The following is a 21303-nucleotide window of genomic DNA, read 5'->3' as shown; positions in this document are numbered from 1 at the left end:
AGTTGGTGGCGGGAGAGCATGGACCTGAGCCTGGGGCCCTTCTGAGCATGGGGCCCTGTGGGGCACCAGTCACACCCCAGATGCTGCTGGGGCATCCAAGTTCTCTTTCCGTCCCTTCAGAAACATTCCTCATCACCGTCCTTCTCCTCCCCCTGGCAGTGGCCCTGCTGGGAGAGAGTCACACACGCAGAAAGGTGAAAACAAAAAGCACGTCAGTACATTGTAAAAATGCCTGGTGACTCCAGGCTCCCCAGTTGTGCCTGGGCCCCCTGCCCTGAGTCCAAAAACCAAGAGTCGGGAAATGGCAAAATCGCCTGCCTTTCACTTGTCCACCCACCCATTCGTCATTCAGTTACTGAACACCTGGCCTGTACTCCTCGCTCCGTCCCAGGCCCCCGGGACTCCACGGTGAGCACAGCAGACACGTCCCCGTCCTCTGTGTAGTGCAGGAAATGACCTGGAACACATAATGATGGATACAAGCGTGCAGTTACAGACTGGGAGAAGGGAAGAAGCATGGTTTTGTGAGCAGACTGACCCAGCGTAAGGGCGTGGGGTTGGGAGCGGGCCGTCAGAGAAGGTTTCCCTAAGTGATGTCGGGCTGAGTTCAGAGTAGATGTTTGGAAAGAGGGAGCCAAGTCCATTCCAGGCAGAGGGAAGAGCAGGGGCTGGGACGATGGCCCGTCCTGTGCCTGGTCCCCACGTGCCTCCCTGCCGGGTGCCATCCTCTCTCCTGCCTGCTCAGGTCTGGAGCTGAGCTACTCCTACTTCTTGGGTTTGCAGATTCTCTGATTGTGGAAAACGAAGACAACTGGCAGGACAACTGAAAATGAGCAGGAGGAAGGAATACTGGGTCCCCAGGTCTTCGAATGGCCTCGTGAATCTCGGCCTGGATGTGGCTGATGACATGGTTTCGGGACTTAGCTACGTAAGTAGGTCTCCTTTGCACCAAAGCACCTGGAAACGGCGATAGCAGGGTATTCTCAATGCTAGAACTTAGCTCAAGGAGTGGTCTCCTGTATTGATTTTTATTAACGGACCCCAGGCCTCTACAACTAGATGAACCATCAATAACCCCTGGTCATGACACAATCTTCACGGGCCATGCATGTGTGTGCATGTATGCATTCCCTATTGCCTACGGATCTGTGTATGCATCGCATACATATGTGTTACCCATGACCTACGGATCTGTGTATGTATCACATGCATACGTGTTACTCATGACCCACGGATCTGTGTATGTATCGCATACGTACGCGTTACCCATGACCTACGGATCTGTGTATGTATCACATACATACGCATTACCCATGACCTACGGATCTGTGTATGTATCGCATACGTACGTGTTACCCATGACCTATGGATCTGTGTATGTATCACATGCATACGTGTTACTCATGAGCCACGGATCTGTGTATGTATCGCATACATATGCGTTACCCATGACCTACGGATCTGTGTATGTATCGCATACGTACGTGTTACCCATGACCTACAGATCTGTGTATGTATTGCATACATGTGTGTTACCCATGACCCACGGATCTGTGTATGTATCGCATACATATGCGTTACCCATGACCTACGGATCTGTGTATGTATTGCATACATATGCGTTACCCATGACCTACGGATCTGTGTATGTATCGCATACGTACGTGTTACCCATGACCTACAGATCTGTGTATGTATTGCATACATGTGTGTTACCCATGACCCACGGATCTGTGTATGTATCGCATACATATGCGTTACCCATGACCTACGGATCTGTGTATGTATTGCATACATATGCGTTACCCATGACCTACGGATCTGTGTATGTATCGCATACGTACGTGTTACCCATGACCCATGAATCTGTGTATGTATTGCATACATGTGTGTTACCCATGACCCACGGATCTGTGTATGTATCACATGCGTACGTGTTATCCATGACCCACGGATCTGTGTATGTATTGCATGCATACGTGTTACCCATGACCTACATATCTCTGCGCGTTGCATACATATGTGTTACCCATGACCTACGGATCCATGCATGTATTGCATACATACGTGTTACCCATGCCCTACGGGTCTGTGTATTTATTGCATACGTATGTGTTACCCATGACCTACGGATCTATGTGTGTATCACATGCATACGTGTTACCCATGACCTACGGGTCTGTGTATGTATCGCATACGTACGTGTTACCCATGACCTACGGATCTATGCATTTACTCAGAATAACATGAGCACCTACAAACCCATCAGCAACATGCCAGATTGGACCTTGAACGTCACATCCAGCTGTTGGTCTGCTCCTTCCCCTCCCCGCCCCCCGAAGGGCCCACTCTCTGAACCCTTTCCCATCGATCCGCTGCAGGGCTTTTAAGGTCGTTATCACTTACTCTATATGAAGTCCCAGAAATGGTATCTCTCTTTTTTGTTTTGGTCATTTCCCACTTTCTCCAAAGGGTAACATCGTGTTTGGGGATTTACTTTTTCACTTGCTGATTTCTTTCCGGGAGGTTAACCCTCAGAGGGGGACTTGGCCTCACATTCAGTGGGTGACTAACCACGGCCCCCTTTCCCTCTTGTCTACGGTGTTTGGTGACAGATGGAAATCCAGGGAGGTGGAGTGACCTGCCCAGAGTCACTGGGCGACGTCGGGGCAGAGCCGGGGGTGGGACCTGGTTTTCCTGACTGCTGGCTCAGTGCTCACTCTCCGCCTGGCACCATTTCATTCATTCATTCATTTTCATTCATTTTTAGTGAGATAGAATTGACCTACACCGGCATGTTAGTTTCTGGTGCACCGCCTAGAACTCGGTATCTGTGCACATGGTGAAGGGGTCCCGCAATCAGCCCCGTTAACATCCATCACCGCAGAGAGTAACACTTCGTTTTCTCCCGCTGAGAAACTGTACCATCTCCTCTCTCAGGAACTTCCCAGGCACAGCGCACCGTCGTTGCCCACAGTCTCCGTGCCCTGCGCTCCACCCCAGGGTTGGTTTGTTTTGCAGCTGGAAGGTTGCACCTTTTCACCTTCACCCATTTGCCCACCCTCCCACCTTGACTCGGGCAACCACCATCTGTCTTCTGCATCCATGAGCTACCTATTTTTTTTTCTTTCTTTTTTTTTTAGGATTCTACGTGTGAGTGAGAACATGCAGGAGTTGCCTGCCTGACTCCGAAGCTGGATGTGGAAGGGTCCGTCTTCCTTGGGCGGCTGCTCCAACACCCCCTCGGGACAGTATTCATGAAACTAATGCTCTTTGGTTTTCTTTCCCAAGAAAACGTGCACTCTTGAAGACGGACGCGGGGGCCCACAGGCAGGGAAGCCGGAGGAGGCACCGGGGAGCGCAGGGGTCCCCGCTGCGGGGAAGGACCGTGACCGGAGAGTGATGCTCCCCTTCCGGCTCAAGCCAAAGTGAGTCCCGGGCAGGGTGACCGGCAGTTCCCAGCAGGGCAGCAGAGGCCGGCCGGCCCCGGGACGCTTCTGCTCCGTCTCCCACGGAATGGACCTGCCGTGCTCTCCTTTCTTTGAAACTCATTCCCCTCCTCGTTGGTGTGGTGGTGGTTCCACTATTACACGTAAGCAGGTCACGGGAACACACACGTGCGTGTATCTCTGGTTGACCGCACTGCAGCTTATACAGAGTTACTGTTCATCAGCTCAGAACCTTGCCCTCGACCTCACCTTCCCTCTCTGGAGCCAGCACCCTCGTGGTGACCACCTTGCCTGTGACCCCTAGGTTTCCTTCCCCTAATCCCATTGACGACGCCGGCCTGCTCTCCTACCTCACGGTGTCCTGGATCACCCCACTCATGGTCCGGGGCCTGCGGAAACACTTGGACGAGAGCTCCACCCCTCCGCTGTCGCCGCGCGATGCCTCAGCCCGGAACTCTAGAAGGTGCGGTCCTGCCGGGCGAGCCACTGGGTTGCTGAGAGATCATGTCTTGGGGGGAAGGAGACCAGAGATGCTTAAGAGTAAGTCAAGTCCACCCTCAGGCAGCCATATCGGTTCTTCCTCTATACCAAGGGCCTCCCTCTCATCCAGAGCTCCCTTACCTGGGGCTCAGGAATCTCCAGAAATGGTACACATTTTTGAGGCATATGGCTGGAGATATTTTTTCTGGAGCAAGAACTCACACCTTTTGTCCTGGCTGGTGTGGCTCAGCTGGTTGGAGGGTTGTCTTATTACTGAAAGGTTCAGGGTTTGATTCCTGGGCCCAGCGTGTAGGATCCCTGGTCAGGACGGGCACACAAGGCAGCCAATCGATGTTTCTCTCTCACATCGACGTCTCTTGTCTCCCTTCCACTCTCTAAAAGCAATGACGAAATGCCCTCGAGCGAGGATAAAATTTTTTTTAAAAGAATTCACGTCTTTTATCAGATTTGCCTGAGGGCCCAGGACCCCAAGAACCGCAAACAGGACTGTTTACTTCCTAGTCCCTTTTGCTTCTTCTCCTGGGTCAGGTGTTTGTCAGTGTCAAGGGCCCTTCCCTTTGGGGTCGGCAGCTTCGTCTCTCAGTCCTTGAGTCACCGGGAGCTGGCTGTGGGATTAACTTTCCTGTATTACCCACCTGACAAGGTAACATGGGGGGAAGACGAAGTGACCGGAAATGTTCTGTACATGTGCCCCCACCTCCAGCTACTCCCTGAGAGTCAGCAGGTATGGAGCGTCTGTTCCAGATGTTCTGGGACATGGCAGCCCCAGTGGGCCCCTCTGAAGAGAGCCTTCAGGGGGCGCAGGGAGGCACTCAGTCAAATCCAGAATGTGGGACATTCTCCAGCACAGGTGGCAGACACAAGGCCCGAGGGCTAACTCTGACCCTCCACCTTGTTTTATCCGGCCCGGCACCTTGTTTCTCCCCGGTGGCAGCGCCGAGCTCCTTGCCCCTAGTTAAGGAGTAGTTACATTTACACAGTCCTAAAAAAATCACATTCGGCCCTTTGAAGGCAACCGTGAGGCTGATGTGGCCCCCAGTGACAATGAGTGTGACACCCCTGCTCTGCAGGATAAAGACTCAGTTTCTCTCACAGATGAATGACAGAAAGTGCAGGGAAGGGGAAGCCAGTACAGGTTAAAATGAGACTCAAGAGGTCTCTCAGATGCTTCTTCCAAAAAACAACGTACACACCTGGTTTGTATCTTGCTTTAGGCAAGCTAACTACAAGAAGATATTTTTGAAATAATGAGATACATTTGAATACAGACTGGGTATTCCACACCATAAAGAAATTATTGTTACTATGTTACTAATATGTAACTATTAATTACGATGAATAAGTATTGTTATTATGGCTGTGGTTGGGGGTGCGGTTAAAAGGCCTATCTGGGAGAGAGACATACTAAGGCACTGAGATATGTCTGGGATTTGCTTGGGATGTAGCAAAAAAAAGAAACGAAGTGGAGGGGAGGAGAGAAGACATAAACGTGGCTGCTGTTGATAAAGCTTGAGTGGTGTTTGGGGGGAGGTCCTCTCTACTGGTTGCCTTTGGTTACGTTTGCGAATTTCTGTAACGAAGCCTGTGCTAGCCAGACCTGGGACTTTCGGGTGACACTAGCAAAGAGATTTCACTTGGTTCAACATTCCTCTTTTCAAGGTTCCGCCGCCTTTGGGAAGACGAAGTCTCAAGGAGTGGGATTAAAAAAGCTTCGTTACTTCGCGTGTTACTGAGATTCCAAAGAACACGGGTTTTGCTCTACATGATTCTGAGCGTCTGCCTCGCGATCACCAGTGTGCTAGGGCCGGTAAGTGGCAGGCTTGGTGACATCGGGGGACCCTGGGCTTGAGAGATCAGCATGTGCAAGTCTACGCCAGGAGTTGGGGATGTGTTTGTCTCTCAGATGCTGCTCCAAACCTGAATATCTCGGGTGTGGGGATGTGTAGTAGAGCTAATAATAAGAGTGTGAGTTCTGCAGCCCTTGCTTGGGTTCAAACCTTGGCCCTTCCGCTTAGATGCTGGGTGACTTTGGGCAATTTGTTTACCTTCTCTGTGCCTTCATTCATCACGGAGCCCTGTGACTCTGACAGCGATAGACGTCCTGGAGATGCTCATGTGTCACCTGCTTCAGAGGGTGACGTTAAATGGGTTAAGTCTGTAAGTACACAGAACGTGTCCTGGCTCATTCCATGCTAGCCGCTCTGAGAAATGGCCGAGCAGCCACGGGGTATGCAGGTGGCGGGAACTGGTGGTCTCTTCCATGTACCCTGCTTGGGATGAACCCACTGAGGCTATTCTGGGTCCTCCAGTTCCTCAGCTCAAGATCTGATCACAGAGAGGGAGCGGATTGTCCCTGCTGGGGTCGCTGTGGGCCACCAGAGGGTAGGGCAGCCCGGCCTAGACTGCAGGCAATGGGGCCGGTGACAGTGTCGCCCGATAAAATCGAAGTGCTATGACCAGCGAAGGGGAGAATGGATGTAGGAAGAAACAACGGTGGATGTCATCCCAGAGATTATGGAGCGCATGAATGGGGTCCCCTCACCTTTCGGCATCCGGTGGGGTGTGACCAGTGGGGGTGCCACAGGGGACTGGAGGAGAGAAGAAATTCAGGGAAGAATGTGTCTTCCTTTGGCTGCCTCCTTGTCCTTCCCTGGACGTGACCAGAGTCTTGTGAGCGGTTTTTTCTGAGTGGCTGTTCTCCTGGATTCCAGGAACCCCCCAGTCCGTCCTCAGGCCTGGGGAGGTGAGCGTTCCCTGCTGTCCCCAGCCCCACAGTGCTCCACCAGCCCTGGTGGGTTGCCTCAATTCTGCACACACTTTCAGAAATAGTCCGTTAACTCCCGGTTACCCCGTGGGTATCTTCAGTTCCCTGCTGGGGCCAGCCAGGAGGTGGCAGAGCTGGGGTTCAGATCTGGGTCAGCTGAACTAAGCTTCCCCGCTCTGGGCTATATGACCTTGAGATAGGACTGTGCCCTCCATGTCAGTGTGAGTCATTCAATGAGCCCCGGCATTAGCCCGAGACCCTGGTGCCCAGCCGGTGTTTGAGATCTTTTCCCGAAAGCAGGATTGGAAGATCCAAACGCGCCAAAACCCCGGCTTTTGTTTCAGGTGCTGATTATACCGAAGATCCTGGATTATTCCAAAGAGCCATCGAAGGGTGTTGCCCGTGGAGTGGGCCTCTGCCTCTCTCTGTTCCTCACCGAGTGTCTGAAGTCTCTGTGCATGTGCGGCAGTTGGACCGTCAACCAGCGCACGGGCATCAGGTTCCACACGGCCGCCATGGCCTTCACCTTCGAGAAGCTGATGCGGTTTAAGTCTCTGACGCACATCAGCACGGGAGAGGTCAGTGCCTGGGCTGCGACTGGGTTTTGCCGAAGGAAATGCACGGTATCGTCTTTTGGGTCAGTTTTTCCATTGACATTTACATTTACGTCGGTTTGTAGCTGTCTCTCCCTCCTCTTTATGTCCCCAGCTTCCACGTTAGCACACAGAGGTCTCCCTCAGGGTCCTAGCCCTTTCTTCACTCCCCGTTTCTGTCGCGTTAGTGCGAGGTATGCAACGGAACGATGGGGCCTGCGTGTGGCAAAACGGCGACCACGGTGGGTCCAGTTAACACCCATCCCCACGCAGAGTTACATGTTTCTTTTTTTATCTGATGAGAACTTTGAAGACCAACTCTTGTGGCAGCCGTCAGGTTCACAGGGCGCTACTGTGACCTCCAACCCCACGCTGTACACCGCATCCCCCGGGCTGACTTATCCCATCACTAGAAGGTGGTACCTTTTGATGCCCTTCACCCACCCCTGCAAAGCACCGTTGATGTGCCCGAAGGGTTCCTTAGGCATCATCTCCTTCAGCCGTCCCATCAGCACTACGAAGCAGGTTGCATTACTGTTCCCATGTTCCTGGTGAGGTGACCGAGGCCCAGAGAGACTGAGTAGTGTGGCTGTGGCTCCACAGCTAGTCGATGACAGGTCCGGGACCCCATGGTACCCGATTCTTCCCCGGGCGGGCACGTCAGCCTCTCCCACCAATGAGCGTCTGGGATGTTTTCAAGGCCTGGCTGCCGCAGGCGGTGCTGCAGCGACCGTCTCCTAAGGGCTTCCCCGGCCTGTGGAAATATTTCATTGTACAAGATGCTGTGGCACTGCCCTCCGAAGTGGCCGTCCCGAGTTGCACTCCCTCCTACGCGGAGCATTTTTATAAAGGCTCAACCTGGGGTACATACCGGCAGCTGGAAGGAGATCGGACTCAAGTCGAATGAAATCATTTCTGAAGGGATTCAGACACGTCATTCTAAAGGATATTAATGAATGGGTTCCTTAAATGTTTCCTGAGTTGGAATGTTGGCGTTTGTGTGACACACTGAACTCAGGGGTACGTGTCGGGGTAAGGACAAGAGGGTAGAAGAGTCGAGCAAAAAAAAAAAAAAAAAAAAGAGGAGGAGGAAAACAACTCAGGTCCTACCTAAAAAGCTCAGTTATTATTCATATTACTAGTAGCAGGAGTAGAATGGAATAGGGCAGCGTACAAGACCAGAAGCTGCTCTCTGGAATCTGGATACTAGCATTAGCAGCAACAGTATCGTCAGGTAGAACTTCCCTTCAGCCCGGTCTATGAGTGCAGATACTGTATCTTGTTGAGAGTCTCACTGTAAAGCAGGTGCGGTTATTCTAGCTTCCCAGGTAACAAAGCCGAGGCTCAGCGTGTCCAGGGTCACGCAGCTGGTGGGAGCTGCGAACCTGGCGTGTCCGTCCCTGCCCTCCCACCTGCCTCTCAGGCCTTCCTGCCGTGAGGAGGCCCGGTGAAGCTGCTTGCCAGGGGCACAAGGAGCCCCGCTCGGGTGACGGGAGAGGTGACGCCTGGGCGCACGGGCTGGCTGTCTTATAGGCCATCAGTTTCTTCGCCACCGACATCGACTACCTGTATGAAGGCGTGTACTACTGCCCCATGATCTTCATCTGCTTCACGACGTTGATCACCTGCACCGTCACCACCTGCCTCTTGCTTGGCCTCACCGGGCTCATCACCACCTTTTGCTTTCTCCTGGTTCTACTGCTGTTGGTAAGGCCGGACGCGCCCCAGAACCCCCAGGGCTCCTGGGGGTGCTTCTGAGCGGACACGTTGGCCCTTCAGCTTCCACTCCTACCTCAAACGATTCTCTGGCCGCAGCATCAGCCCAGGGACTTAGAGGCGACTCTGGTGTACGTGTGGCTTCTCTGGTGGGGTGTCTGTTTCACGCTTCGCTCGGTAGACAGCCTCCTATACTTTTGCCCCTTTTCTTCCACTCAGAGCGTGCTGGTCTAAGAACATAACAGCATTTAACAGCTGGCTGAGCCCTGTATCATGGGGATGGGGTGCGGAACCCACATGCTGCCTAAATTTCAGGGGAAGTTAAGGGGGATGATGCTTGGATTACCCACGTTCTGACTCGCTGAGATCGAGCATTCTTCCTCGGCACAGGCCCGCGGGAAAGGTGGCCGTTCTTGGTAGAGGGTTAGGATTCCCAAAGGCGGGGGTGTCAGACTTCTGTTTAGTTAGCCTGGCTCGGCCCCCAGGAGAGAAAGGTGCCCACCCCCACAGGGTGTGCGAGGCAGGTGCCGCAGGGCATGACAGCCCCAGGGTGGGGGTGGGGGGACTTCCAGGAAAGCCTTCAGCGGGGACCTGAACTCAGTCTCCACAGACTGAAACAGTGCAGGGGGACACCCAGCAGCCCATGGCAGCTGGAGTTTCCCTCGGGGAGCCCTCACCTGCCCTTCTCAATGGACGTTCTTGCTGCGCCCCGGCCACAGGGGCTCCTAACCCTCAGGGTGGTGAAGACTCAGAGTCGGGTCTCCGAGATCAGTGACCGGCGCGTCCGTGTGACCAGCGAGGTTCTCACCAGCATCAAGCTGATTAAAATGTACACATGGGAGAAACCGTTCGCAAAAATCATTAAAGGTACAGAAAATCGGGCTTTGTGCTCAGAGTCTGCGGATGGGACGGCGGGGGGGTGGGGGTGGGGTGGGGCTGAGCGTCCCGCTCCTTCGTGCGCTGAGGGTGGTTCCGTGTCTTTGCAGAAGGCGTGAGGGGTTTCCTTCGGTGCATTTCTTTGTTCTGTCCCAGATCTCAGGAGGAAAGAGAGGAAGATGCTGGAGGAGAAGGGGCTCAACCAGAGCCTCAGCACCGTTGTCCTGTTTGTGGGCCCCACCGTGGCCATAGTGGTGACGTATCTTGTCCACTTAGGCTTGCGGCTGAAGCTCACAGCCTCGGTAGTAAGTCTGTGCACATAGTTTTTCCGCCCGGTATCGACGGGGTTTTCTCATGCGCCTTTTCCCAGCTCGTGCCCCTCAAAGAGTCAAAGGCTCTGCACATGGAGAACATGAATTCATTAAACTTTCCAGGCACTAGGGTGGTCAAGCTCTCTTCCACCCCAACCCGCGGGAGAAGCCGGCGTCCCTTGGAGAGCAACCCTGCGGGGGAGGGATGAGTCATCTCGGGGTGCAGGGGAGGCAGAACACGTAGTTCTCACCCCGATGATCCCTATACATGTCTTGAGGTTGGGAACCCGAAATCGATGAGTTTCTCTGATGCCCACACAGGGCCCTGAAAATACTCTTTAAATGAAAAGATCTAGTTTCTTCTCTCTTTCCCTTTGCGGCCTGACCCTGGCCTGGGGACAGAGCCACTGGCTTTTCAGGTTAGGGGTCCCAGGTCTTTGAGGAGAACAGGACAGGGTGCTCACCTGAGAGAGGTTGGAATCAGCTGGGGCAGCCAGGAGCCTGCACCCAAAGCAAGAGGGGTGTCACTTGGGAGCCTGCAGCCAAGGGCTCGACAGTAGTCCCCTCTGCTGGGCACGGGCTCGGAGCCCTTGCCCGGAGTCGGAGGGTGGAAGCAGGCGCCTCGCGGGCTGGGATGCTGAAGGCCAGAGGTGGTTTGCCATAGTCAGGGAGGCCTGCTGGGGAAGAAGGAGGCAGGGCTCAGCCTTGACGTGTAGGGAGATTTTGAATGACAGAAAATAACAGAACGTCGAAGGCAAAGAGGAAGAAATAGGCTCCTAACAGCAATAATAGTACCAGGCTACATTGATAGCAGACAAAACTGTCTCACCTGTATTTCCTTAGTGTCGCCCGAACTCCCTTCTGGCACCAGATTTATGCTTCTTGGCACTATGTCCACAGGAGCTCCCCGTCGGCTAAGTGACTAGATGGACCCAGCCTTCGGATGGGGAGGCTTTAAGACAGCTCCTCTTTTTCACCAATTTTCTGTCTCCCCAAGACAGCGGGCCGGCCCCTGCCAAGCGAAGGGCCTGCTTGTGGGAAGCTGTGGGTCGGAATGGGGGCCTGCGGGGGTGGAGGGAGCAGGGCAGGGCCGAGACCCTCACCATCACACCCCCATGCCCCCTGCCCCATCCAGGCCTTCACCGTGGTGGCCATCTGGAACACCATGCGGGTTTCCATGTTCTTCCTGCCCTTCTCGGTCAAGGGTCTCAGCCATTCCAAGTCTGCCATGGAGAGGTTCCAGGTGAGGGCTCGGCAATGGCCGCACGGCCCTCGGCATTGGGTGGTATTTGCCTTCAGCTTCAAGATGTTCCTCCCCGGATGTGGGGTTAGTGGTTGCGGGGCGGGGTTCTGCGGGGGGCGGGGTGCTTGGAGGGCGAGTAGCACCTGCAGGGGGCTGAGCCGGCTGGGGCGGGACCCCAGAGACAGGTACGGGTCCTGGCTCTAGGCCCCGTGTGGCTCCTGGAAAAGAATGAACAGGGTAGCACGTGTTCAGCTATGAAAGAGGGACCCAGCAGTCTGAAAACGGGAAAACCTTGAAGCTTCCCCGGCAGACACTAGCCTCCTCTCAACCAATGGTAGTTTTTTGCACTTTTCCTGGTTATGAGTTCATAAACCGGTCCTAGGGCCCATCCAGCCAAAGGGGTCCACATTTCTGCTGGAGTGGGCATCCCAATTCCTCCTCCCTCCCTTTCTTTTGTCTACACAGAGCTTTTTCCTGAAGCAGAGCCCCGATTTATATGTCCAGACCCTGGAAGACCCCAGCAAAGCACTGGTTTTGGAGGAGGCCACCTTGTCCTGGAGAAAGACCTGCCCCGCGGTTGTCAACCGAGCCTTCGAGCTGGAGAGGAACGGACACACTCCCCCCGAGGGGACAGCTAGGGCCCAGCCACCTCTGGGTGCCCTCGGGCCAGAGGACAAAGGGGACAGCCTGGCCCCAGAGCTGCGCAAGATAAACGTCGTGGTGCCCAAGGTAACCTCCTCCTGGCCGCCCAGCCTGGCATGCCACCATTTCCTTGGCTAAAAACTGCCTTCTCCACATCTTCCTTTAAAATAGAGTTTTCATGGAAGGCAAACACTGGCAGTCTTTCACACGTTAGCGTGAACCAGTTGGTCGTCTGAAATTGTTCTGTAATGGAAAACCCCAGAAGAGCAGGCTGCACGTGTGCCGGACTGCGGAGGGACGCAGGACACGGGGAGGGGATGGGGAAGGAGATCACATTCACAATCAGTTCCTGGAGTGTGCCAAGCACCGCCCTACCTGTGGGCTCACCTTCTCCGGCTTCCTCTCTGCGTCACACTTGCGAGGGCCGGCTTCCCTGCCCTGTCCTCACTTCTGCTCCGGAAGATCTGCTCTGCCCTTCTCTGTGATCTCTTCATGTCTTGTGATAGGTAATATAGATATAACAATCACATAGAGAGAGCTTGTAGACACTGATCTACCCCTCAGGGTAGAGGTACCTCAGATAGCTACTCGTGCTTAACAGGAATCAAGGCTAACCTCTACCAGCCATAGACGGTACCATCTAATACCCATCACCCATTACGCTCTGCCCCTTGGCGGCCCCTGCGGTCCATTGCTTCAAGCTCCATCTCCGAGCTGCTTTCTGCAGCCTTGAAGTCTCCCCTGAGCTGCGGGCTCAACGGGTGATGTATTTACTCTCTCCTCTGCAATGACTACTGCACGTCTCCAGCACAAGAAGCCCCTCACCCCGTCTTCCCCCTCTCAGGGGCGAGTGCGGAGGACCTGGAAGTCAAAGTCGAGTCCTTCCGTTCCCTCCCACCAACCTGACTCGTCCTGGAGGACGGTCAGCTCCCTTCCACATTTCAGAGCCGCCTCCTCCCACCCAGCGCCCTCCACTGCCCCAGCCCCCACCACGCTGCTCCCTTCTCCTCCAGAGAAGCCTCCAACCAGCCTCTCTTGCTCTGCTTTGCCCTTTCCCAATTCACAACACACAGAGGACAGAGGGATCTTTTTAAGGTGTACACCAGTGTAGGTCCCCTCCTGCTTCCACCCCTCAGTGTCACCACACTCAGGAGGGACCCGGGTACCCGAGCACCCTGCCCACACCGTCGCCACCTCCTTCTCCCACTGACCATCTGCACACCACCTACACCAGCCCTGCTCTCTGGCAGCCAGCCTCGTTCCTGTCGCAGGACCTTTGCACCTGCTGTTCCCACAGCGGCTCCAGGTCCTCCCGTGTCTGGCTCCTCCTTGTCACGTGGGTCTCAGCGGCAATGGCACGTGCTGTGAGAGGCCCTCCCTTAGCCAACCCACCTACAATGGCTTTGACCCCCGACTCTGAAGCAGTAGCCAGTTTCCTCTGCCGTCTGCACTTCTCTCCGCCTGCTACGGCTTGTTCGCTTGCTCCTGTATGGCATGGTTTTCCTCTCCCCACTGGAGTGTCCGCTCTGGGAGAGCCACTTCTTCACTGCTTGGTATCCAGAGGACACTTCAGCGACTGTGTGATGGAAGGGGGAATGCGTGAGTGAGTGAGTGGATGGAGGCATGAATTCGGTGAGGCTGGCTTTGCGGCCCCACTTCACAGATGGAGAAACGAAGGAGCAGAAGGGCTCAGTGACTTGCCCAGAGCCGTAGAGGAGAATGCAGGCTGGACCGGATGGTGGGCTCCCCGCTAACAGGACACCAATCCCTCAGTTCCTATGTGCCACTCCCCCGGGGCCACCTCGTACACTGACCACACATCTCCTGAGGTCTGCTTGTCTGAGCAGCTTGGGGGGGGGCAGTTATTCTGTTTTCTCTTTGTCACTGTGCTCAAACAGCAGACCCACCCCGGGCGAGTGGGACGGTTGTGCTGTCCCAACACCTGTCTGTCCTCCTTGGCTTTGCAGGGGACCATGTTAGGGGTCTGTGGCAACACAGGGAGCGGCAAGAGCAGCCTGTTGTCAGCCATCCTTGGGGAGGTGAGTGACCCCTGACCGTGCATGTCCACCCTCAGGCAGACCAGGGCCTCCCAGGTTCCCCCAGTGAGTGGCTCCATCGCTTCCTTCCTCAGAGGGGTCTGAGCCAACCAAACCAGCCTTGACAAATTGCAAATGATGGTGTGCACCCCGAGAGGAAGAGGAGTCGGAGAGGTGCCCTGCCCAAGGTCACAGGGCAGGGAAGGCGTGGGGCCAGGGCTGCAAGCCAGGTCCCCTGCCCGGAGGTGGTCGGAGCTTTGCTTCTCATCACAGCGCATTTCCTGGCGGCTTCCCTTCAAGGCCACCTTCCTACGTGGCCGGGGGTGTGTTTCCTCTTCCCAGGAGCCAGCCGCTTTCATGCCAAGAAAGGAAAACAGAAAGATGTCACTTTAAAGATTTGTTCTTCCAGAGCAGGAGCAGGGAGCCCAGGATGAGAGAGAGAAAGCAACACAGGGTGCTGGGCCTGGGCTGGGGTGATGGGGGGCAGGCTGTGGTCTCTACCTTTTTAACGTGCGTCTTTAAATGGAGCACACGGCAAGTCGGGCGGAGCCACGGCGGTGAAGGACCGCATGCCCAGTGCCTAGACGCACCAGCTGGTAGCACTCGCCCCATCTGTGCAGAAACGTATTTCATGGAACTTCTTTTAAGGACAGAGACGATGACGCTGTCCCACCAGCCACGTCCTCCTGAAGTCCAAACCACAAGGGCCGTTTCCCATCTCACCTCCATGACATCATCACGCTACCAACAGCCCCCCGGGTGTCCAGGGGTTGGCCCCAGAGGGTCTCCAAACAAAGGGGCTGGGACGTAAGGAGAAAGAAAGCCTGGGGTGTTCAGCCGCCACTGGATCCGGCCTGGCTCAGCTCCGTGTCTTCGGGGCCAGGCCCTCCCTCACAGGCAGGCAGGACGGTGTCATTCAAAGCCCTACTTACGCAGGCGGGCCCCAGGGTCCAGAGGGCCTGCCTGTCCTGAGGCTGGGCTCCCTGTCCCGCAGATGCACCTGCTGGAGGGCACGGTGGGGGTGTGCGGGGGCCTGGCCTATGTGCCCCAGCAGGCCTGGATCATCCCGGGCAGCATCAGGGACAACATCCTCATGGGAAGCAAGTTCGAGGAAGCCTGGTGAGCCTCTGGGGAGGGATGTGGGAGGTACTTTGAGGCTAAGACCTGCTGTGCGCCCACCGGCAGGCCCTGCCCGAGCTCCTCCTGACCACGAACGACGGGTTCTCATTGCATCCATTTTCCAGGGGAGCCACCGAGGCCCCAAGAGGTTAACTAATCGTCACAAAGGCACACAGCTGGTGGGGTTTGGAATGACCGGGACTGAACCCAGTCGCTTTCCGAAATTACATGTTTAACTACATTATTATTGGGGCCGAAATAACCCTCCCGGTGCAAACGGTTTGTTTGAAGCTTTGTACCGATTCGTTCCTGACCTCTAGGTCTCCAGGTTAGTCCCTAGGGGGGTGAGGTTGTGAATGTGGAGGGATCGCCTTTGGATCCATGGCCCGGGGGCCTCTCCGCCCTGGGTGCTGAGCGGACCTGCCGGGTTCAGTCATGAGTCCAAATGCTACCACTGGCCTCTGGCCGTGTGTGGGGCACAGGACTCCGTGGACTCTTGGCTTGGTTTTGCAATCTGCCTCCGCCCCCACGGGAACAGCCCCGAGGGCATAGACACGCAGATGTTTGCACCGGCCAGCTGCGGCCGGATGTCCGGTGGCCTCCTCAACGCCAGGCCCAATACCAACTGGTGACCCCCCTTCTTGCCCAACCCCCAAGCTGCCCGATACGGTGTGATGAGATTCCAGAACTACGCCCCCCCAGCCAGCCAGCCGCCTCCTCCTCAGCCCCCTCCCATCTCAGTGGTCACCCACCCTGGACGGCTCCACCTCCTTCCTGTCTCTCAGGTTTCTCTCTGCGGGGCTGCGGTCTCTGGCTGGGACTGTCCTCCTGTCCTGGCCTCTGGTGCCCGGTCTCCTCAGATGGGTACCACACGGGCCCGTTTGGAAACATCTCGGCAAAATCAGAGCAGGCTCGGCAATGCTGGGTGTTTAATGGGCAGATGGTTTCACCCTTGTGCACCAAGACCTGTGTGCAAGAGAGTCCAGTGGCAAAAGACCAGAAAGAACCCAAGAGTCCCCCTGGGGCACTGCTTAAATGTTTACGGGCGGCCATGTGCGGCATTAGAGTGACGTAAGCCCGTGTACGCTGCACACAGAGAGAGGGAGAGGCTGTTTCTCAGTAAATACGTTAGAAAGTGCAAGGGTGGCGGCCTCTAAGGGGAGCCCCTGAAGGTCAAAGGCACGAGAGAGACGTGTTCCCGCTGTCTCTTCTTTTTGTTCTGTTCAAATATTCACGAAGCACCCATGTCAGGTTAAGAGCAAAGAAAGACGGGAGGAAATGAAGAGCCTCCCGTGGTTAGCCAGCCCACAGAGGACCAAATCCGACCCTCTTAGTAGCGCAGGATAAAGACGGGTCCCTCGCCCGGTCCCCTCTGCTCCCCGACTCGGCAGGTACCTGAAGGTGATCCACTCCTGTTCCCTGAACCACGACCTGGACAGGCTGCCCTTTGGAGACATGACAGAGGTGAGTGGGAGGTGAGCATCCCTCAGTTCTGTGGTGATGTTCTGGGGTCCCCCAGCCGCCCCCCTGGGTAAAGAGAGGGGGGACCCCATCTTCTTCCCAGAGCAGCCCGAGCTGCCACTGCAGAGCTTCCCCATCAAGGAGGGAAAAGTGAGAAGATAAGAAACCTCCCACCTGCCCCCTTGGCCCCCCACCTGCTTGCCCCTCGCTGGCCACCACTCCCCTCACCGGGGGGGGGGGGGGGGTGGACATCAGCCATGGACCCAGAGGAGTGATTTGGGTTCTGACTTGCATTTTCCGGAGAATTCACCATCTTTCCCACCCACAGCCACCTTCGCTCCACGGAACGCCCTGGTAAGACAGAAGCAGTGCTGCTGTCTTGGTTTTACTACCTGACCACAGCGCGGCCTGTGCCCGCTCGCCCTGTGCACAGCGCTGCTCTAGCGCCTGGAGGGCTCCAGGGGGGCTCAGACACCCCCGCCCCTTCTCCCTCTGAGAGCCGCCACGGTGTCGGCTCATCCCGTCGAGGAATTTGTTCTTCTGTGCATTTGCTTCTGGCTTTCTGTTCAGTACCCCACCTACGAGTGAAACCGTGTGTCTCTGTCCTTTTCTGTCCACTTGCCTCACCTAGCACGGCACGCTCCAGCCCCGTCCGTGTTGTTGCAAATGGCAGGACTTCACCCGTGCCTATGGCTGAGTGGTGTTTCACTGCACACATGGGCCGCGTCTTCCATGGGAGGACATTGGCCACTATGCAAACTTTGGAACTATATTCTAAATGCCAGGGATGCCAAATCATTAGGTGCCTAGGAGTACTCGAGGTGGGGGTTTGAGCTTGCCTGGCTGTGCTCACCCACTAAACACTGTGCCTTTGGCCCCTGTCTGCAGATCGGGGAGCGGGGCCTCAACCTCTCCGGGGGGCAGAGGCAGAGGGTCAGCCTGGCCCGCGCCGTCTACTCCAACCATGACATCTACCTGCTGGACGACCCCCTGTCGGCCGTGGACGCCCACGTGGGGCGGCACATCTTTGAGGAGTGCATTAAGAAGACGCTCCGGGGCAAGACGGTCCTCCTGGTGACCCACCAGCTGCAGGTGACTGCCCTTCCAGGCTGTGACTTAGTAACCACTTACACAGCAGCTTCAGTTCGGACTGCACCCCAAAATTCAGGGGGTGTTGTAAAGAACTTGGACTTCCTTGGCTTTCCATGTGAAGAAGATAGGCTGGTAAAAACCAAAACCAAACGTCTGGGTGGGCCAGCGCCTGTGAAGAAAAAACGTCCCTCAGAGGAGAATTCCCCAGGTCTCCGGTTCTTGGGTCAGATGCAACGCTGAGCCCGGGGCTGCCTCTCACAGGTCTTTTCTGCGCGATATTTTCATACTTGGTTTTGGCCTCAACACATTGTTGGTATTTCTCCCTCTTCGTCTTGTATTTGGGCCTTAGATTTGGGGGGGATAGAATATTTAAGACATATAAAAAAGCTTTACAAAGCAATCGCACTGGTCTGGCTCCCGGGGACCTCATCAGACATGAGCCCTCCCAGGTGGTGTTCCGGCTCCTCCCATCTCTCCTGGCTTTGCTGTTCACGGCTTCTGGGCGTGTCTTCACACCTTTATAACATGTATGTGGGTCTTTACACCCGATAAAGTCCCGTCTCCTTTCCCACATTTTTAAATACTCATCTCGTTGGTATTTTACTCTCTGCGTCCTGGGTTACTTCGCCTTTTCACTCAGCATCACACTTCCGAGATCTTCCCTGTTGACACGGGTAACTTGACTCTCCCTGGTAAAGTATTCCAGTACCCAAACATACCACCAGAATGTATTTCTCTACGGTGGGCATCTAGGGTTTGCCCCCCCGATTTTTCACTTTTACAAAAAAAAAATGCTCCGATGTGTGCCGGTCTCCGTGTGTCTCTGTGCACTTTTGAGAGCTTTTTTTATGACAGAGTTTTAACAGTTTGACTGCTGGTTCGTAATTCTTCGGAAACCTTTCGTTTTACTAGATGCGGTCAACTTGCTTCCCAATGGCATTGCACGGGTCTACAACCTGCCCCACCCCCCGACATTTTAGGAGTGCCCCCCTTCCCTCCAGTCACCACCATTACTTGGGTTGTCCAACAGGACGTCCTGATATTTTATCAGGAGGTGAATGTACGTTTTCCTTCTGAATAGCGAGGTTGAACATCTCCGTATACTCCCTGAAAACCTTATTCTTTCTGATTCTTCAGTATTTAAAGTTCTGTGACCAGATCATTTTGATGAAAGATGGTAAAATCTCTGAAAAAGGGGTTCATCATGAGTTAGTCCAGAAGAAGGGGCAATACGCCCACCTCATCCAGAAGATGCACGGGGAAGACACACAGGTGACTTGCACCCCCCGGCCCCCCGCCCGCACTCCCCATGGGCAGGAACACCCCAACGCTCACGGCCCTGCCTTCTGCCCAGGACGCGTTTCAGGACACAGCAAAGACAGCCGCAGAGCATCAGGTGCAAGGTCCTGCCCAGGCCACCAGCCAGGAAAAGCCTCAGAGTGACAGTGCTGGTAAGGAGGCTGGGGACAGGCCAGAACGTCCCTGTGTCTGCCTGGGTCCCCCAGAGGCCCTGCCATTTCCTCTCAGCCCCAGGCTGGGCCACGTCCCTCACGGTCAGGGATCCCAGAGTCCGGAGTCTTCCGTGGAAAATCTGCCACTTAGGGCCAGGTGGGGTGACACACAGCAGCTGGAAGGTGAGGGAGCTGGGAAAGGGGGGAGCCAGGAGCAGAAGGCTTTGCAGGGGCCCCTCGTGCGGCAGGACGGAGCCTGTGAGGCACACCGGTTCCTTCTTGTCCCCCCCTCCGCCCCCGCCCCAGGGCTGGAGAGTCAGCTCACCACGAAGGAGAAGATAGAAGAAGGCTCCCTGACATGGCGTGTCTACCACGACTACATCCAGGCAGCTGGAGGTATGGTCTGTCAGCTGCCCCCGGCCCAGCCCAGGCTCTCTGACCCGAGGCCAGGTCAGGTCAGAATGTGTGAGGTCGCGTGTGGTCCAGAGGCACAGAGGAGTTGTGCCATGCATGGCGGTCCTCGCACAGTCCCTGCCACCCTCAGGTCTGGCAGCTCCACCCTCACGGTCAGTGCTGGAAGGTGCTTCCGTGTGTGCTTGTGTTACCATGGACCTGGGATTTGGTTTGTGCGGGTGGGATCAGACACACAGACATAGAAGTGACCGTCACGAAGGGAGAGGTGCGTACTCACAGGTCCCTAGAAACAGCAGGCGTGCCGGGCCACGTGGGGCCGCGTGGGGAGGCACCTCCGTTGATCAGGAGGCCGGGGGCTAAGAAGGGAGCGCATGGCCCACAGCCCTTATTGGGGTTTTCACGGGAAACAGTGGGCAGAGGCAGGGTAGATACACTGAGTAAGCTTAGGATCAGATGGGCTGAATGGTTTCAGGAGGCTATGGGCTCTCGGGGTGACCCTTCAGGGTCAGGTAGCTGGCTCTGGGGCGGTGAAGGGCAGGGGGAACACTGGCATGGTGATGAATGAGACCACGGGGTGTGGAGGCTGTGGATGGGCCCGCGGGAGTCATTTGGCAGCTGCAGGCACGGGCTGACCCCGGGAAGGGTGGCCTCTCCAGGACCGGGGCCCCAACTCCAAAGCACCCAGACACAGGGTCTGAGAACACACAGTTGAATACAGTTCTCCGCATTTCGGTGTTTTCCAAGCTGCACGGCTGCGAAACCCACTGAGCTAAATCCTTAGCGGCATGAAGAGATGGAACAGGATGGAACCCACCAGCACTGTTGCATGCTGGGACATGGGTGCAGCTTTTATTGCGATGGCACTAAATTGCATTTCTGAAGGACAGTGGCGAAGAGAAGTTTCAGAGCCCTGGGACGGTGTGCGACCTGTCCAATCCATGTGCGTTCCGCGGCACACTGTTATAACCCTCCAAACTGAGCATGGTTCTGCATTCTCCGAGTAATTTAAGAAATTTCTGAGAGCAAGTCTGACTCCGTGACAACTTTTTACTCTTCCCTGACTTTGGAACTCTGTGAGAGGTGGATCCGCCCTTGGAGACTCAGTGACTGGGGGGACAGGGGGAGGAGTCCCTAACGCAGAAATGGCCCATGTGTGTGGGACCAGGTCTGGCACGTCTGCCACGTCACACACAAGAGCGAGCACCACAGAAAGGGGGGCTGGTGGTGTTATTTTGAAAATTGAGCCCCAGCCCCTGCATAAGGGGGAGCTGACTTCTCCAGGATGCTGCTCATGGGCCGGACACGGGGCTGGGGGCTGGACCCAGGTCATCCCGTGTCCTCGTCAGAGCGGCCCAGGAGGCTGCCGTGACTGCTGTCGCCATTTCACAGCTGAGGAAGTGGCGTGTCACTGACATTTGGTACCTTGCCCGGGATCACACCGTTTGTAAGAAACAGAGCCAGGACTTGAACCCGGGGCTGTCTGACCTCAGAGGCCAGCTGTTTCTGGCCCTTCGAGGTGTTCAAGGTGCATGGGAGGGGGTCAGGGAGACCCAAGGGCCTGGGGCGGACAAGCAGCTGTGTCCTCCGCAGTTGCCGTGCGCTGTCCCAGAGTACCCGCGTCACCACCCCCTCCTC

The 21303-nt window shown here is 55.7% G+C and overlaps 1 protein-coding gene across 1 annotated transcript in view; it reads left to right on the top strand.

Moving 5' to 3' along the window:
* ABCC11 (ATP binding cassette subfamily C member 11) overlaps window positions 1–21303 on the top strand; it is a 43921-nt gene that overhangs the window by 7758 nt on the left and 14860 nt on the right. The window contains exons 2-18 of the mRNA XM_024551504.3: window positions 784–928; window positions 3292–3428; window positions 3754–3912; window positions 5610–5757; window positions 7059–7292; window positions 8841–9014; window positions 9743–9890; window positions 10056–10204; window positions 11346–11453; window positions 11919–12182; window positions 14063–14134; window positions 15126–15250; window positions 16642–16714; window positions 17600–17803; window positions 18941–19075; window positions 19158–19254; window positions 19561–19650. Coding sequence (XP_024407272.2) covers window positions 830–928; window positions 3292–3428; window positions 3754–3912; window positions 5610–5757; window positions 7059–7292; window positions 8841–9014; window positions 9743–9890; window positions 10056–10204; window positions 11346–11453; window positions 11919–12182; window positions 14063–14134; window positions 15126–15250; window positions 16642–16714; window positions 17600–17803; window positions 18941–19075; window positions 19158–19254; window positions 19561–19650 — 2416 coding nt within the window. The 5' untranslated portion in view covers window positions 784–829. The remainder of the gene's footprint in view (window positions 1–783; window positions 929–3291; window positions 3429–3753; window positions 3913–5609; window positions 5758–7058; window positions 7293–8840; window positions 9015–9742; window positions 9891–10055; window positions 10205–11345; window positions 11454–11918; window positions 12183–14062; window positions 14135–15125; window positions 15251–16641; window positions 16715–17599; window positions 17804–18940; window positions 19076–19157; window positions 19255–19560; window positions 19651–21303) is intronic.

This window comes from Desmodus rotundus, chromosome 12 (assembly GCF_022682495.2).
Source record: "Desmodus rotundus isolate HL8 chromosome 12, HLdesRot8A.1, whole genome shotgun sequence".
Lineage (NCBI taxonomy): Eukaryota > Metazoa > Chordata > Mammalia > Chiroptera > Phyllostomidae > Desmodus > Desmodus rotundus.
This window is presented reverse-complemented; position numbering and strand designations above follow the sequence as displayed.